The sequence below is a fragment of the Otolemur garnettii genome, unplaced genomic scaffold (genome assembly GCF_000181295.1).
Source record: "Otolemur garnettii isolate 467f Iridium unplaced genomic scaffold, OtoGar3 scaffold00103, whole genome shotgun sequence".
NCBI lineage: Eukaryota > Metazoa > Chordata > Mammalia > Primates > Galagidae > Otolemur > Otolemur garnettii.
In genome coordinates this window covers 244,320-262,777 of record NW_003852498.1, presented here as the reverse complement: position 1 = coordinate 262,777, position 18,458 = coordinate 244,320, and the positions used below count along the sequence as shown (strand labels likewise).

Sequence of the window (18,458 nt, the reverse complement as noted above, 5' to 3'; positions counted from 1 at the left end):
GCAACTGAGTGGTAATTGTTCTAGATAAGGCACACCGTATAAATAGCCCCTGGATTAGAAATAAAAATGAAGGAGTCTTCTTTGACTCCCCTCCCCCTTCAATCTTCTAAGCAAAGCCTCAATTCTGATCTTTTCTTTCTAACCACTGGGAAATATCATAAAATTTGAAATTTTCTCCAGCCATGCTTATTTTAAGCATGTATGATGGAAAAACTCACAATTATCTAAAGCTATAATATCTGAAATTTGAATAATGCTGTTGTTTAGATGGGATCCACAAGAATTGCATGCAGCATATTATACAGGCTGTAGCCTAAGCTAAAAAGCTTCCTCGTGTTTTCTTGGCCAATTCTTAGGCCAAGAAAATCCTGATACTTAGGTTGTGACTAAATTTGATTTCAAGTTTGGTCATCATTCCAGGAAGATAGATGAACTTTTGGTTTAATGGTACTATTATATGCCACCTATTTCTCTGTAATAAAAGTTTACACCTATCTTCCGAAATGCAAACTGTTTGGATATGCAGAGAAATCTGGAATGAAGAGTAAATACCATAATCTGACCCCAGATTTATATTTTCCTACAGGCAAAACTCCACAACCAGATATATCGCATTCTAAAACCAGCACATTACCCTCAGTGTCAACTACAGTTACAGAAAATCTCTTGCCGTCTCAAGGTATGATTTCTGTGAGCCTAAGTGGAAACTTGTTCTACTTGGCCCTTCTTCACCAAGAAAGCTCAACCCATGTTGATTCACAAAACAAAGAGCTGTCAGAATGAGACAGAATTTTCAGTATTTGCACTTTCATACTTATAAATCACAGTTTCTTCTGACTGGCACACATCAAGGTGACTTGTTCTTATTTTTTTTCTTTCTTAAAATGATAGGCACTGAGGATGGAAAAAATGCAAGCTCTCCTACAACCAGCCCCTCTTATTCCAGTGAGTAACAGACACGTCTTCATTCATGGCAGTAGATAAGCAGAATGTCTGAATGTGACCAATGAAGGGAAGGGATTTGGGGGTGTCCAACCTTTTGTCTTCTCTGTGCCACATTGGAAAAAGAAGCGTTATCGTGGGCCACATATTAAACATAAAAGCACTAATAAAGGCTGATGAGCAAATAAAGAAGGTCTATGCATAATTTTCATGATATCCACCACCAAAATAAGCAAAAGTGTCCACACGTGATCCTCACACAACCTGAGGGCTGCAAGCTGGCCACCCCTATTAGAACAGTCTTTTCTTAACTTTACTGAACGTGTAATCCCATTAAAATCCTATCTAACAGCTGCCTGCCTTGAAAATTTTCTACAAGTCTGGTCATAATGACCATATACAATAAAGCACATCTTGATGATTTTTTTCTTATCTTAGTGCTAAGCAATTACCACCAAGAGCCAAGTATGATTCTATAGGACTGATTCCAGATAAGCCAAGGGATCCACAGGCAGAGATCCCTATAAAAAATGAATAATTTCCACATCATCATGTCATACCTTGAATATATTCCATCTTTATTTGTCAAGTAAATATTTTTAAATAAAATAATTAAATTATACTAAAAAATGAATTTTTGCCTCGACAGAACATTATCTTACCATTAAAAAATTACCTTTAAAAAATACTCCATTTAGTATTAAAATGTACTATACATGGTAAGACTGAAAACAGAATATAAAATAGTTTCCTTAGCAATTAGGACTAAGATGAATATATATAAAGCTGCAATCATAAAAGATTGTTTTTAGCTTTATGTAAAGCCTTCCATTAAATAAGTCACCATAGAAATTATTGATCTGCTGAGTCATAGTGTCTTCGTTTTAGGAGGCTATAATGACTTCATTTAAGATTTATAATGAAATCAGCAGAACTTACTAAAACAAATATTTAACCCTGACAGTGGAAGTGTAAACCACTCTACAAACAAATTGGGGAACTATTCTCACCACCTCACTAATATACAAGGAGTACTATGCTAATAGGTGAAACTATTTAATTAAATAGTAACCTTAACTTCCACTAGCTGTGTCCTTATGACAACTTGCTTGCTTTCATCTTTACAGTTTTTTAACCCAGAAAATGACCATCAGAACAGAGGGTAGACTCCAGAAAAGCCAGCAAAAAACTTCCTCTTAATAAAAACATGCTAAGTCACTACAGCAACACTTATTCACACACACATGCGTGCATACACAGAGACACACACCCCTCTCCTGAACCCTGGTGTTCGTTTTTAAGAATCATGTCTCCTGCAAGATCCACATTATTTTCTGTGTTTCCTAGTATTAAGGCATTATCATAGAAGGATATTTGGGAGTTTTTCAGAAAGCCAGCATTAGGACTAGAGCAGTCCCAAATGGACTATATGTATTTTTTCCAGTAACTTCATTACATGCATAAAGCACTAAGGAATATAAAGTGGGAATGTAGGTTTCATTATAATCTAGTGGACACCTTCTGGCCCTTCAGTCTTCCATCTCCTCACTCCTCTGGTCTCCAGGAAGATGGAGGAACTCTCTCCTAGGCTTGGCATTTTGTTTCAGAAAGGTTACAAGACTGACATCAAGTGGATATGTCAGAAATGACAAGAACAGAACCCTTGAATCAGATAAATCTCTCCCTAAAATACAATGTTTCTAATAAAATGCTGTTGAAAGAAGAAAGCATGCAAGTTTTGGCTCACTTAGTAAATGATCGATGTGAAATTCAATGGCCACTTTAACTGACCATTTCTCCAATACTTTTTAGGCATTATTTTGCCGGTGGTTATTGCTTTGATCGTAATAACACTTTCAGTGTTTGTTGTGGTGGGTCTGTATCGAATGTGCTGGAAGACAGATCCAGGTATGTAAAAATGTTTTGTTTTGTGTTTCTGGAAGGAAAATGAACATACGCCCAGTTCAAACTGACTTTAAACTCTTAAAGGGAAAGCAGAGTTACAGAAAAAAAATTACAGAAAAGTTACAAAGATAATACAGGGAGTTCTTATATACCCCGTATCTAAGTTTCTCTTACTACTAATATGTTAGAATGGTATATTTGTCACAACTGGTGACCCAATGTTGATAAATAATTATTAACTAGTTTCCCTACTGTATTCATATATTGTTCACTATTTTTCAGTCTTTCTTCCATCCCATACATTTTGGATCAATTTTTACTAAACCCTGCACCTGAATCTCCCTTCAGCTTCATGGCTTAGCAGACCCTGTGGTATCTTAGTGCCAGTCTATCTTTCTGTTCCAGAAGCCAGCCCTGGTGGTGTCAAGCAGTGTCATGTCCTGATGCCTTCATACATACTCTTCCCTCTCCTGCAAAGTCCAGCCCACCTCTTGGCTTCTACAACCCACCAAATCTCCAACTTTACCCATTAGGAACTGACTCCAACACCAATTTACTCCATATTTTTACAAGAGATCACTTTTTCAAATGGTATGGATTGTTCTTTAATTTTAATTGCAGAGAATTTGTTGATTAAATGGATCATACTATGGTATAGTTACTTCTTTATGCACCTGGCTCCCCTGAAAGTCAGGAAACTCCCCTCCAAGTCACAAACTACATACTGTTCACATTGCATCGCATTGTATACAATGTTCAGAAGACCTGTATCAGATAATTTGTTGAGTTAAATTTTTAAATGTTGAATAAAATAGATCCCTTTCCCCACTTTGATTCTAAATATTGCACCAAACAAAACTCTACCTAAGTCTCATATTAAAAGGTAAAAACTGGTTATATTTATAAGATCTATAAGCCTCATTAGTCTCTGTTTACCCCATGGACAGTGTTCCCCAGGACGGAATGAGTGCTGTTCCTGAGGCCAGCCCCTCACTGTGCACCACAGGGATGGTGTGACTCACGATCACAGCAGTGCAAGGGGAAGTTAGGAGACCAAAACAACAGTGTTTATTTAGCATTGGTGGAAAAGAAGAAGAACAATAACAACATAAAAACCAATGTTTTTCCCTTTGGGAGTGAGTGAAAAATGTAATAATGTCTGAAATATGTTTTCTTACCCATTTTCAGAGAGAAATAACATTTTTTTCTTTTTGAGACAGAGTTTTACTATGTCACCCTTAGTAAAGTGCTATTGTGTCACAGCTCACAGCAACCTCAAACTCTTGGGCTTAAGCGATTCTCTTGCTTCAGCTTCCCAAGTAGCTGGGACCATAGGCACCCGCCACATGCCTGGCTTTTTTTCTTTTCGTTGTGGTTGCCATTGTTGTTTGGCAGGCCTGGGTTGGGTTTGAACCCTCCAGCTCCAGTGTATGTGGCTGGCGCCCTAGCCGTTGAGCTACAGATGCCAAGCTGGCAAATAACATTTTTATAAATCAGTTTAATTTCTCCAAGTTTCTAAACTACCAGTCCTATCTTTTATGGAAAATTAGCCATCCAAATTGAGGCCTGTGGGTGTTGCATATAAAAGATAGGTAAAAACTAGTGTACTGAGACCATTTATTAAAATATCCTGTTCTTAAAAAATTGCTTTGCATAGGAAGATTTGAAAATACATTAATTAAAAAAAAGTTAACATTTTCCATTGAAGAGAACTCTACAGATGTATAAAATTCCTATCATTCTGGAGAGTTATTCTCAAAATATATAGAATTTTAAAATGAAGTTTGGCAATTTTACAATTAACCAAATCTATTTGGTTACTGTTGAATTTTCAGCATTGTTTTAGAATTTGTTAACAGAATTTACAACATCATTGTTATTAAATTAGCACCATTAAACACTCACAGTTAATCATTCTTCACGTATGTGGGTGAGACTTTATTAAGTTCAGAAAATTAGAAATCTCACTCTGCTTTTAGGAAGACAATATGAATCAGAGATTTTAGTATGAAACTAGGCTTACCTAGGCTTAGCTTTGACCAAGTAAGAACTGTATATATGTAGAAAGTACTACATTGGTACGCATTTAGCTGTTAATGTATGCATCATTACCATATCCTAAGGAAAACATTAAAACAGGCATACAAAAAACATCAGTTCATTTTGTAACAGGGCTATGATCATCATGGATGATACTATATATGACACAGGAATCAAAAAATGCTATTAAAATCCTACTGGTGGAGAGAAGACAAGGTTAAATCCAGTTGATGAACAGCAAATGGTGACATGGGTTAAATCCTAGGGATTAAAAGTTATGATGAGGTATCTTAGTCAAGGTGGCAGAAATAGAAGCATGAAATATATTAGTGGAAGGCAAGGTCTTTATAAAACAAGCACGGTCAAAGCCAAGAGAATTGTATTCAAAGGGTATGTCCAGTGGTAAGGGGTAGGTGAGATATGATAGGAAATCCAAACACACAGGAGCCGAGCAGCAATGGAATAAAACCAGAGCAAAAGCAGGAGCAAAACAAGGGGAAGGTTAAGCAATCCCATGAAACAGTGGCCTAATTGGCCACAGACTATTGCAAGGTTTAACCACCAGCATCCATTCCAGAGAGGCCATGTCCCTGTACAGAATGAGTCATTCTGAGTTCTCACTCTAAACCCAAGGACTTTTCTACCAGACACGTGTGAAGCAACCTGTCAAAGAGCACAAAAGATGAGTTTCAGTGAGTAGCCTGAGTGACATTTTGCAGGGCTTTTTTGAGAAGCTAAATCAGTGAGTTTAAGATGCAACTAGAAACAATATCACCGCAAACAGTGATTTATGACCCAAGAAAGAACAATGTAGCAAAGAAAGTGGAAAACTCAATTCTTTGGTATGGAAATGTAATTCAGTACTTTGAAGACAAGTTTTTCAGAGATCTTGAAATGAATCGAGACATTCTCTGATGTCTGCAGGATGCGCAGTAATAGACAGCAGCTTCACATAGTGACATGAAGCTGCAAGATCAAAATTAGTCTAGAACTCAGTTCAGTGGAGTTGATCCAATTAGGACTATGCCGTGAATGTCAGGATGAGTGTTAACCACAGCTGAGGAAATGGTCTGCGGGGGGAATGAAACAATTTAAAGTTGGTTTTAGAAGCATCTCTGCTCAGAAAACAGTAGGGATCTCAGGTTTTTGGCAGCCAAGCTCCTAGCGATTCTAATAACATGTCTCTCTTCTAGGCACTACGCAGGAAAATGGAAATGATCAGTAAGTAAGGCTGCATCATTTTTCTTCCCGATGATCTGATGCCACTGAATACACAGGAAAAATTATTGATCCTCTATTTACTCCATTTGTCCTGTTTTCTTAAAAAAAAAAAAAAATTGTGCCACTTCTGTTTACAAACTCACCCTAGATAAAGTGCTACATACCTCATTGCTCAGTATCACTATGGTCATCTCTGAAGTACTCCCCCCTTGGCCATCTGGTACCCACAGTGAAATTCAGCAGTGAGGTATGTAGCACTTTTTCTAGGAGGAGTTCACAAACTCAATTGTCCAATCTCCTATCTTGGCTTTGGCTAAATGTTTTTCAAAGTTATTTAACAGAGAAATTCCAACAAGTAAAAGAGAAGATTGCTCTTTGGCCAAGAAAAAGGGGTAAAATGGGGGTGGCGCCTGTGGAGTAGGGCTCCAGCCCCATATGCCAGAGGTGGCACGTTCAAACCCAGCCCCAGCCAAAAACTGCAAAAAAAAAAGTGGTAAAATGGGAAATAAAAAAGAATAAATGAAGAAGTAGAAGAATGAGTATAACTATGAGGAAAAGTATCATAGAAAACATACCTAGAGTTTTAAAATAGTTTTCCCAGTGAAATTTTCAGTATGTTTATCACAGGTAATAATTGTGCCTCTGCCTTGAGCTGATTCTGAGTGGCTTTAACTGAACAGTAGATGGTTACCCTACTTCAGCTTGACTGAAACAAAGAAGTTGTTCACAGTCCAGGCAACCGTCAGACCAGGGTGCTGCAGAGAGACATGATGAATTGTTTTCCTGCTCAAAACAAATCCTGTGGTTTTCTCTGGTGACCTCAATTTGTAGCCTGTCTTTACATAAGTGTTTTTGTGTTTTATCAGGTTACATTGGAAATAATATCCTTAGATTACCTACCCACCTGAATTAAAAATACAGGCTCTTAAGATACCTCAGGAGTTAAGGTTTGAAACCATTTGGGATAGGTGAGAACTCTTGGTTAAAATAGACAGTTTAGTCACGATACTGCAGTATCTCAGGGCTGTGTGAAAAGCAGTATCTCCAGAACTCAGCAGCAGCCTAAAAAGGCTTGGAAACATTTCTGTATTCTTCCCTTCATAAATCAAAATCGGAGACGTGAGCAATGTGGACCAGTGACAAGTGTTTCACATAACACGTATTAATTTTTAATTCATGTGGTGATCACCACTGGAACAGAGTGACAGGGATTCACTGGCTCAATTCCAGAAAACATGTGAAGTGCTAAAAAGTGTATGTGCATTTGAAGAGACAATGGTTTTGCCATAGAAATACACAAAACTACATGTACGCGGGTCTCTCCTTCACTGGGTCTGTGTCATGTTCACCTTCCTTCACAGACACACCATGCTAATTTCTCTGGTGCTAACTAATGTTTTCTGTTTCAAATAGACCTCAGTCCGATAAAGAGAGTGTGAAGCTTCTCACTGTTAAGACAATTTCTCACGAGTCTGGTAAGTTCCCAGATGAAAAGTGGTTATCTCAAAATCAAACTCTGGCCTTGGATTTTGTTCATGTGAAACATAGCCAAAAAGCACAAGTTCCTTAGAAATAGTCAATTAGTAACTCTTAATAAATGCAACATTGTCCTATGAAGAAAAAAATGAGCCCCCGAAATGCCATTTTGGATAAGAATATTGTACTACCTGGCCTTTTGGGGTGGCTGTCTAGTGAATGGAGGGTGGCTAGGGAGATTTCCTAATTTGTAGGCAGGAGAGGTAGAAAAAGCACTAAGGTTGTTCATTTTTTTATTATTGTTGTCTTGTTTCATTGTTGGTAAAGTCTGTGTAAAGTCAACTAGAACCAGGACATAGTCATCAGTGAAAATGTAAATCATGTTTTAAATCATTTCATATAATTTTAGTTGAGCTTCTCAATAATATCCTGCTGATAAATTTGCATTTCTTTATCCAATTTGTCACATATTTATATTATTTGTACAAATTGTATTTGTATCAACAACAATAAAGAAGGAGATGCTGGATATCTTTTAAAAATAAAAAAAATCACAGATATTTTTCTTTTTTGAGTAGAGCAGATATTTAAAACGTTGACATCACAAAACAGTAAAATAAAAGTAAGTATTAATTTTACAAAACAATCCATGTGGCTCTAATTTAAATATCATGTTACGGTAATATATTTATAATATTCTACCCCCCTCCCTGTTTTATTTATGCAAAATAGTCCAAGAATGCATGTGTTATGTAAAGTGAGAGCTACAGAATGATAAACTACAGTATAAGTATTTCTAGTAGCTAAAAACAATTTTGTAAAACAGAAAGCTATAAATATCATCTCAAATCAAGATCAGGCTATCGAAAGTTTAATATGGCTCCAGTTTAAATAGGAAATTCAAACTAAAACAAACCACAACAGGCAAACAGAAGAGCTGCAGAACTAAGGGACCCCGAGGCCTGCACAGATGTGCCCAAACCCCTCCTGGAAGACTCCTTTTAAAAGAGACATCCTTCATTCTCATACTCTCTCACTCTTTGATGCATGCATATCCCTTATTCCTACACTACTTTTTATTTCAGGAGTACCCATCCAAAATGGCAAAGGAGCCAGATTCATTCATACAATGGTTAGAAGCCACTCACAGCCTTGACTAAGGAACCAGGCCTATTCTACTAGGTCAGGGAAAGGGGCCAGAAATTAGATAAGCAGGCTAAATGTGAACCAGTTTCAAATAGGCTCATGAGAGACCCTGAGTGTGGCTATATCATTGATCAAGAAAAGTTTTCAGTATCTGCCCATGACTTGTAAGCAGGAATCACAGTAACTTCCTCACTCCCTTAGGACTTTAATCAACACACTCTGCTGTTCTCCTAGGCTCTCTGGGCTGTGGGTTGGGGTGTCAGGCAACATCTGGGAGTAGCCTCTGTGCAGGACCCCCTAATCCCCTAGGGAGGAGGGTGCTGGCATCCGGACCCCTGCAGCCCAACTATCCATGTCTAGCAGGGAAATGATGACAGACACTAGACTCACGGCCTCTGGGAGGGAAAAAACTGAGAATCTTGTGGTGTTTAGTTGTGAATTTAATAGTGTACCCTTCTTTGAGGCCTAGAGAAAATCCTATGTGGGCTATCTTCCATTCTCATAGTGATCGCAGTGGTGAGTGGAATAGACCACAGAGGGATAGTTACATAAACCCTTAGCCCTTAACCTTCCAAGTTTCCCTTTCTGCATAAGTAACTTGTCAGGCCACAGGACTAGGGAGGAGATACTGTCTGTTATCAAAATAATAAGAAGTGTTTTCTAGCATTTTATTTCAGCCAACTTCCAATTTAGGAATCATATTGTTTTTAACAAAATAACTTCTCAAAGGTCAACCCAGCTGATTACCATGGAAAATATTCGGTGAAAGAGAAAGACTGAAATTGGTGATTCAATACCCAGGATTTATACTCTAAGACATAATGATCTCCAAATGTTTCTTTACTACCACAACTTGTATTAAACTTTATCATTAACAGGATTTGATTGGCTCCTAAAATGAATCTGTTCCCATGGCATTTAAAAACTTTTCAAATATGTTTTATTTACAAAACTACGCTTACCACATTTAAGTTATATTATTCATCTTCTTTTTTACTTATATTTGCCTAATACTTACATCTTTTCTAAAATATAACTAGAACAAAACCTGAAATGATTAAGTTTAATATTAGTTCACAAGTTTAGTACAATGTTTTTACCATCGCCTACATAAAAATTTTTAGAAATTTTAAAAATACAGAAAGGGATTTGATAGAACAGGTATCAGGCTATCCATCACTCAAAATTGATGATTGTTAGAATTTTTCATATTTGTTTCATGGCCTAAGAAATATAGAGTTAATTCATGAAATTTGAAGCTTCAGTGGCCATAAGTATTACTTGAATTTGTCATTACTTCAATCTAGAAACTCTGGACTTTTATCTGGAAATAAATAGCATCATTGTAGAAGCAAATAGGTAATGTTTCCAAGGGAACAGACTTCTGCAGTAACACCCCTTCAGGGAGAATGGCAGTGGATACTACATTTTCTGAGTTTCTAGAGCTTTGATGGGCAATGGTTAGAGTGCTGATCATTTTCTCCTAAGAAGACAGTTCCTTGTCACCAAATCCTTTTCCTCTGATTAGGCCACAGAATACCTCCTCTTAGATGTTCATCCACCCTTACTCTCTGCTGTCTTTAAACATGTTCTCCTTCAGAGAAGCTCTTTTGCTGAAAATGAAGCTCAGACACATTGTGGAGCTTTCTTTAGTGTAAAAGAAAAGGCCTACTAGGGTATAAGAAGATGATTTCAGAAAAGAATTAAATGTGGCAGAACAAGGAGTTCTTTATAAGAACATATGAAGCTCCGCTTTAGTAAGAAATCTTGTCAAATTAAACATGACCATGATTGAGTGAAAAATATATACATAACCTGATGCATCTTAAATGTCATCACTTACGTCACATATCAGAAAGTTAAAACACATTATCTTACTTTGAATCCACGTATGTAAAGGCATAAGTATTATGAAGAAAACTTTTTTATAATAAATTAGAGAATATGAGACTCCATAGAAGAAGGAAAACATTCTATCCCAGAACCTATTTTGGAAGCATTAGTTTATTCTGAACAATTTAGAGGAAGAAAAAGCAGATCTAAGTTCATTGTCATATTTCTTTGCTTAGGGACTCCGATAAACTCATGTTACCTAAGTTCAATCCTCTTAGACTCCCATGGGGTGCTAGCCTTCTCTACCTCTTACTACCCCAAACTTCATTCAGATCCTTCCCCATACTGTCTTCCCTGATGAGCTCAAGCTTTCCTTTATAACTCTCACTGCCCCCTCTCAGTCATCACATACGATTCATGTATGATTGGTATACTAAGAGCTAATTATAATAGTCTAGTATGATAATTATTCATTCAATACATAATCATCTGTTTTATTTTTTTTTTGCAAATAAAACTTGTTCATAAAGAAAAAAAAATGAACAAATGGGTAAAAATGAGCAAACATCCCCAGATGTACACAACCATACCTAGATTCATCTTCTGTTTCCTCCACCCTTCAACATTTGTCTCACTCTCTGCGTTCCCTCCACGGCTCACTTGACTATCCAGCAGTAAATGGTCTTTCCTCCATCCTAACATATTGTTTATTTGGCAAGCTGACACATATTACTGCCCTACAGTGTTGCTTCATGGCTTAAAAAACCATTTTAATATTTGATCCCATTATGCATAATGAAAAATAGAAACAATAGCATTTAGAAAGAGACTAGAAAATAAAACTTAAAGCTATTCACGTGATACAACCTTGATACAACCACTACTGGCATCTAGTATATCTCCTTCCAGTTGTTTTTTTCCCCAGGTGTGTGTTTTGTTTGCTTTCACCACAGATATCATCATGATAAGTGTTACGAAAATCACATTGTTATGAAGCATCTCCAGCATTTTCTAGGTTCAATTAGACAGGTTTCAATTTTGAAAAGGTATTAAGGATTTTAAAGATTTTCACACGATTTGCTTTACATGACTTCAGGCAGACAGCAGGGGTTCAATAAATGTTTCTTTTATTGACCTTTCATTCCTGGGATTCATAGCCCTGGGTTCCAGGCAGATACTGTGTCTTTTTCACAGCAAATAATATTGCACAAGAAGTTGCCAGGTGAGAGGGGCTGTGGGGGCTGCCACACTGGGCCTGGTGTTTCTCAGAGCACAGGCTCTAAGCGGCATTTGATGAAGGGTTCTGCATTTACTTGCCCCATATGTCTCTGGTGCTTATTTATTATTCCACGATTGTGTAAGTAACAGGTGACATCCAGATCTCCCAGAGGATAGGGTTCCTAACCACTGGCAAACAAAAGCTGGATCCAAATGATGACATTTATTCTAAGCTGCAGATTTTGACCTATATTGCTTTTATATAGTGTGACTAATGTTGATACTTGGTTGAAGGACACAGGTAATGTGAAAAATGTCACAGATCCAAGTGTCATGCAAAAAATGCTTGGGGCCTCTTAGCTTGCTATCATCCCAGGTTAATATTTACCTTTATATTGGAGGGCGATAAAGCTCTGTAATTTTGCATAATATTGTCTGTGCTTGTCTCTATGTCACTAAAGTGTCCATGTTGGCCCATAAATTCATTTTCACAAAACTCTCATTGAATTAAACAGAAGGACCCTAAAATGTCTTCCTGATAAAATGGCACTTTAAATATAGGATATGGGTTTGCTTAGCAAAACCAGCTCACGTAACAACTGAAAATCAGTCACTCATTTCCCAGGGGCTCTCTGCTATTACCATCTCCCAACTCACCTCCACCCCCAGGGAGTTATAAGCATTGTCCTTTAGGGTAAAAATGGGGGATGTCAGAGAAAAGCCCATAAATCTTCGTGAGTCATTTCTAGGCTATACCAAAAGGCAAATTGTGGCTCTGATGACAATCTTGCAGAATAATTGGGCTTTCTGAAAAACTAAAAGCAAGCCAACAAACTTTATTTTCATCTCCAGTCACTCTCTGAGCTTGTAGATCAAAACATATCTTCTGTTCTTAGGTGAGCACTCTGCACAAGGAAAAAGCAAGAACTGACAACTTGATGAATCCTCCCTACAACTAGGCAATAAATATGTAAGTTCCCTAATTTCATTCACTGAGATGCTCATTAATATCTGTTGTGTTAGCTCGCTGCAGCTTAGATTATTTTTAAAGGCTTTTATAAGCTGAAAAGTTAATGGCTTGTGTCAGTGAAACCAGCATTGTCTATTTATCTAAAAACAAACTCTATGAAAAGTGGCCAGAAAAATGGATCTTTGGGTGGTTGTAGATTTGTCCAATTGCCTTGCCTGTCGAAGGAAGGACACAATTTCTCTTTCTGCCAGTTGATAATATTTCCTTATTAATGCAATCTACCTTTACCTGGGCCAGCAGACACACATCAACTTTAGCAGGTAGACAGACATCTGTTACTAACAAAGACTCACAGGACACAAGTGACAATGCTTGAAAATTTAGTATTTTTTATAAAAAAAGGATAGTATATCCTTTTAGTATATAGAAGTTGCATTAAAGATGTGCATCACAGCCAAAGTCTAGCTCAAGAAAAGAGTTTCAGAGTAGTTAACAGGGAGGTACTGTTGCCCTCTCTCTCTTTAAGGTCATGTGAGGATACCCTTTCTGGGCCCAAGAACTATGGACATGAAGGTGACCTAAAATGCAATCTCAGCCAGGTTTTCTTAACTCAGCTGATCACATAGGCGTATTGTTGCTATACAATCAGCCAAGTGACAGAGCCCTGTAGGAGTCTCAATGAGACCAGACACCAATGATCTATCTCACTTATAATAATTGCTAATCAATAAAAAATAGAAGCTTCTCAAAAGCATGTTCTATGTCTTGATCAGGAGTCAGTGCAATGAAAGTTCATTTCATATTATCGTAAAATTGCTCAGGCCAATGTCAGGACTTCTCTGGAATTAACCTTCCCAACTCAGCAGAGGATTGCCTTTTACTTTCCATAACTGGGTAAGAAAATGTTCTTCTGACTTTATTTTTTACAAGAAGCATTGATTAAGTGCACTCATAATTGCTATTTGATGTATTGTAGTACCTGCAAAGGAATCTACTCTTTGGCCACTGACAATAAAAAAGCAACAAAATTAATAAATATATACATGTCCAGACTTGGCCTGACCACTATGGTAGTCACTTTGGGTAGAGTGTCCAGGGTGAGAAATGTAATTGCCGTGTCCACGGCCTCCGTCCGCTGCCCAGCTCTGATGCAGTGCTGTCACAGATACTCAGCCGCTGCTTGTTAGACAAAAGGGCCTTCTGTGCTTCTCTGGCTGGCAGCAGAAGACACAGCTGGAGGAGGGCATCCCACCCACACATCAGGAACAGAATTCCACCCCTATCTGGTCAGCAATTGCGGGGAAATAACGTATGAGAAAGCTGGGTGTGTGTCCTTCCTTTTGCGATGGACATTTTCTAGATGCAGAGTTTAGAAAGCTGAGCAGTGACATTCAGTCTAGCCCCAGCTGGTACATGGAAAGCTTCCTTCTATATTAGCTATGTTTGCTTTGCAACCCAGTGGCTACCTAGATTACAAAAATGTTTAACTTGGAATTCAATCTTCTGTTCAGTTGGAGAAAAAAAGAAAAGAAAGTGTGTGGGAGGCAAGGCATAGTGTTGACCCAAACCAACTAACAGAAGGAAATATTCCCCCATTCCTTTCCATTTGTGCACTTTTAAAAATATCTCTAACTTCTGATTTCTTGGGGGTTTTTTTAATTTTAAAAAGTAAATAACTTTTGTTGCTCTTCTGTGTAATTCTAGAATTACATAATGATGATGAGTTTGACATCTGTCAGTTCTACTATTTGTCTTACTTTTTTCTTTAACATATTTCTATCTCTATACTTCCAATTTAAAAACTAGTTAGCAATTGCTTTGTAGGTTGTCAACTAGAAGTTAGATGTCAACTTAGAATAAACTTCTAATCAACTTCAGAATAAATAGGAATATATTCATCAGACATAGAAGATTTAGAGAAAGAAGTCTTTGAGTCTGCATGCAACATCAAAGAGTAATATAATCACCTATGCTAAAATTTTTCACCTCAACATAATATTCTAGATATATTTAATGCTTTCTGCTTCATATGTTGATCATCTGTTTTGTTATATGTAATGTAATTTGGCAGTGCAGATAGGAATTCCAAAATACTTCTAAGTTAGGGTTCTTGCTCCCCACAAAGCTTTACACATGGGAACATGAACTTGTATACAAGAATGGTAGCAAACATCTAGAAACACTTAAGATACCCAATGATGTAGAAATTATAAAATAAATTATACTCTGCCCAATGACATAATACAACTAGCAGAGATAATGCTTGGAATATTTTTAATAACAAGCAAACGCGTCCAAGACATAAAGTTAAATGGAAAGGAAACAATTTTAGAATCCAACAGATGCTGTTTGACTGCTCTGCGACCAACACTGGGCTGTTGTCAAGGAGGGAGCTACCGCTCCCGGGGGGCTCCCTCACAGATAGATCTCACCTCCCTTCTATGGCAAGACCCCTGCAGGCTGAGAAGGGAAGGCAGTTTCAGAACTGAAGCGCTGGATATTCTAGCAGCTTGTTGGAAAGTCCCATCCTGCAGGCCGCCAGCAGTATAGATTGTGAGACATTCCTGTTTTTCTCCCAGGTACAATTTCCTGTATTTTGGACTTTCCTCAAGGATACTCTGACATCTAAGAGCATCTCTGTAAACTTCCAGAAGAGCTTAACTTGTTTTCCAATTATTTGTCTTTCATTTAAAAATGAAATAACAAGAACAAAAGGAAAACATCACAAGTAAAGGAGATTTATAGTTGTCCTTCAGTAACCAGGCGGGGTAGCAGGGGTGGTCCCAGAACCTGTGCAGATCCCAAAATCTGTGGAGGCTCAGGCCCCTTAGATAAAATGGTGTAGGGTTGCATATAATGCACATGCCTCTTCCCATAGACTTTACATATCCTCTACATTACTGCAGGTGCCTAATTTGATATAAATTATATACAAATAGTTGTTAGACTATATTTTTATTGGCATTGCTTTGTATCGTTGTACTGGTTTTTTATTTTCTGGAATATTTTCAGTTCATTGTTGGTTGAACCTACAGATGCTTCCCCCATGGAGACAGAGTGCTGACTATATTTTCTGATGATACTCTATAGCCCTGAATGAATTTCTTAATAGCACTTTGCACTGGATTCCTCACCAAAAAAACCAGGACAAATGATCTTTTCTCCTAAAGCCATGATGATTCTTTGTTTATAAAGTGTTTTCAGTGTCATTAAAAAACCTAATATGAAATGTTATTGTAAAGTAATCATTTACTCATTACGAGAATGACGAATTTACAAAATTTTAGCTTAACTATTAGATCCTATATCATTAGTATTGAAGCCAACACACTGAATCTTAGAGGGATTATATGTTATAAAGTAAAGCAAGGACTAATATTGGTATAGACATACAAACAGAGACTGTCAACTCATGAAAAAAAAGCTAATGAAGCAAGATCCATTTCTTAAGAAAGATTGTCAATGTGAACTGCATGTTGATGAAATTCCAGTTTGTTCCTATGTAGGTGGCTTACCTTTGAGAAAATTATTAAAATAATATTGATCATGAGCATTATGAAATTCACAGAAATTTAGATGCTTACCTGCTGAACTATGCTACAAACTCTTGACTTTGCTTGGAAACTCACATACTGAGGAGGATGGTTCAGTCGAACACAAAGGGGCTGAGACCTTATTCTTTCCCAGATGGGCCAGGTACAAAGAGGGACATGACATGGTTGCTGTCCTCGAGGAGATATGGAGAGAAAGAGGTTTCTTTAATGACACGCCTATAGAAATGGAGAGAAGCAAAGAAAAACAATTTTCATATACTATGATAAATAAGATAGTGCTATGTAAAGACAGACATGATACCCTCAAGTTAATGACAAATTTCTTAGAGATGGTATTTGAGCTTAGACTTACAGAACACACACACAAGGTATAGCCCAGGTGAAAAGAAATCTTCTAGGCTTAAGGAATGACAAGTCCAAAGGCAAAGAACTGTAAAACTTCATGGTATATGAAAGGAATAAAATGGTTATAGAAATCTGGCATTGCTGCAACATTCAATTAATGTTATTATATTTAAAAATATGTAACTGATTAGATATTCTTAGAAACCAACCCACTCCTTCACTATAGATGGCGGGAGAAGCACTCTAGAGAATCTAGTTCAATGGCAAGAGGGCAGGGAAGAGAGACTGAGGGGAGTAGATCATGGGAAGCCTTGTTTCCCAAAATAAATCATAAAGGGCTTCCCAAGGCTAGAGTGAATCACTAACTTTCCTCTTTCATTATTTGTCATTCAGAAGTCATTTATCATTCTGAGAAACCACCCCCTGACCCTGAGTATAAAACATACCCAAGAAATTGGTCCAGTATTTGAGAAGGAGGCCTGGTCTGCAATCATCCCTATAATGATGGTACTTCTTCTGCCACAACATGCTCTGGCATGTGCTGGACCATCTGTCAGCCACAGATGCTCTGGAAAGAAGTCAGAGATCCCTGCCCCCCCTGAAGTCCTCCACACCCTCAGACTAGATAGGGACTCTGTGGCTACTACCACCAGGCCATAGCATACATAGTGTGTAAGGCAACAGTACAGCCATCCTCATCAAAGAACCTGCCTCCACCAACTATCTCGTGAAGAGCAGGGTACAGGTCTCCACCACCAGTGCCACTGCCCCCATCCCACCCCCCACATCATGCTCTTGCCAGACTCTAGCAAACCACTGGCACTGCCATCAGCAGCACACCACCACTCACCCCTGCCAGATCAGCCCAATGCCCCTTTCCCACTTGGAGCACAGAATCCTACATCCCCTGCTCTTTGTTAGACCAACACAGAAAGTTGTTTCCATACTGCAAACAAGAAAAGCCCAAAATACTAAAACCAAAAGTCTGGCCAGCCTTCCTGGTCAGAAGTCTCAGGATGCCGACTCATTCTTCTACCTGCTGAGTACATGGCAACAAAGCCTGAAGGTAGCCCACAAATGTCTCCGTTACTCACATTGTCACCTCCAGCGACAGATCTTAAGCTGCATCCTATTAGCAATAGGGTACAGTTAAGGACTTTCATCAGAAGAGGAATATGATAAGGTTTATGCTTGATATACACCACATGTGTTTAACGTGGAAAACCAATTTAAAAAATGTGAGACTGGAAGCAGAGAAGTCAGGGCTATTACAGGATTCCACTTCAGAGTGACAAGGGCTTAAATCAGTGCTGCAGCTACAGTAGAGATGGAGATGAAGAGGCAGAACCTAATAGAGAAATGTCTGTGGGATAAAAATCTAAAGATGTGGTGACTGATAGGATGTGGGGAGTGGGGAATGAGGGAGAATAGAATTGTAGACACACCCACGTTTCCAGCCAGGGTGCCTGGACATGTCATGGAGGAGATGACAAAGACTATGATTAGGCAGTGAGGAGAAACAGGTTCAGGAAGCAATATAGAGACTGTCCTTTCAAGCATGTTGACTTAGAAATGCTTGTCAGACATTGAAGTAACTGTACAGGGTGGAAAAAAGTCAACTAGTTACTCATAGTTCTTATCAAGAAATAGAATCCCGGCTTGGCGCCTGTGGCTCAAGTGGCTAAGGCGCCAGCCACGTACACCCAAGGCGGCGGGTTCGAATCCAGCCCAGGCCCGCCAAACAACAACGATGGCTGCAACCAAAAAATAGCTGGGCGTTGTGGCAGGCGCCTGTGGTCCCAGCTACT

The 18,458-nt window shown here is 38.2% G+C and overlaps 1 protein-coding gene across 1 annotated transcript in view; it reads left to right on the top strand.

Annotated features, from left to right (window-relative positions):
• EMCN (endomucin) overlaps window positions 1–18,458 on the top strand; it is a 96,900-nt gene that overhangs the window by 77,789 nt on the left and 653 nt on the right. The window contains exons 6-11 of the mRNA XM_023517045.1: window positions 587–679; window positions 892–945; window positions 2,755–2,850; window positions 6,081–6,108; window positions 7,522–7,583; window positions 12,678–12,751. Coding sequence (XP_023372813.1) covers window positions 587–679; window positions 892–945; window positions 2,755–2,850; window positions 6,081–6,108; window positions 7,522–7,583; window positions 12,678–12,712 — 368 coding nt within the window. The 3' untranslated portion in view covers window positions 12,713–12,751. The remainder of the gene's footprint in view (window positions 1–586; window positions 680–891; window positions 946–2,754; window positions 2,851–6,080; window positions 6,109–7,521; window positions 7,584–12,677; window positions 12,752–18,458) is intronic.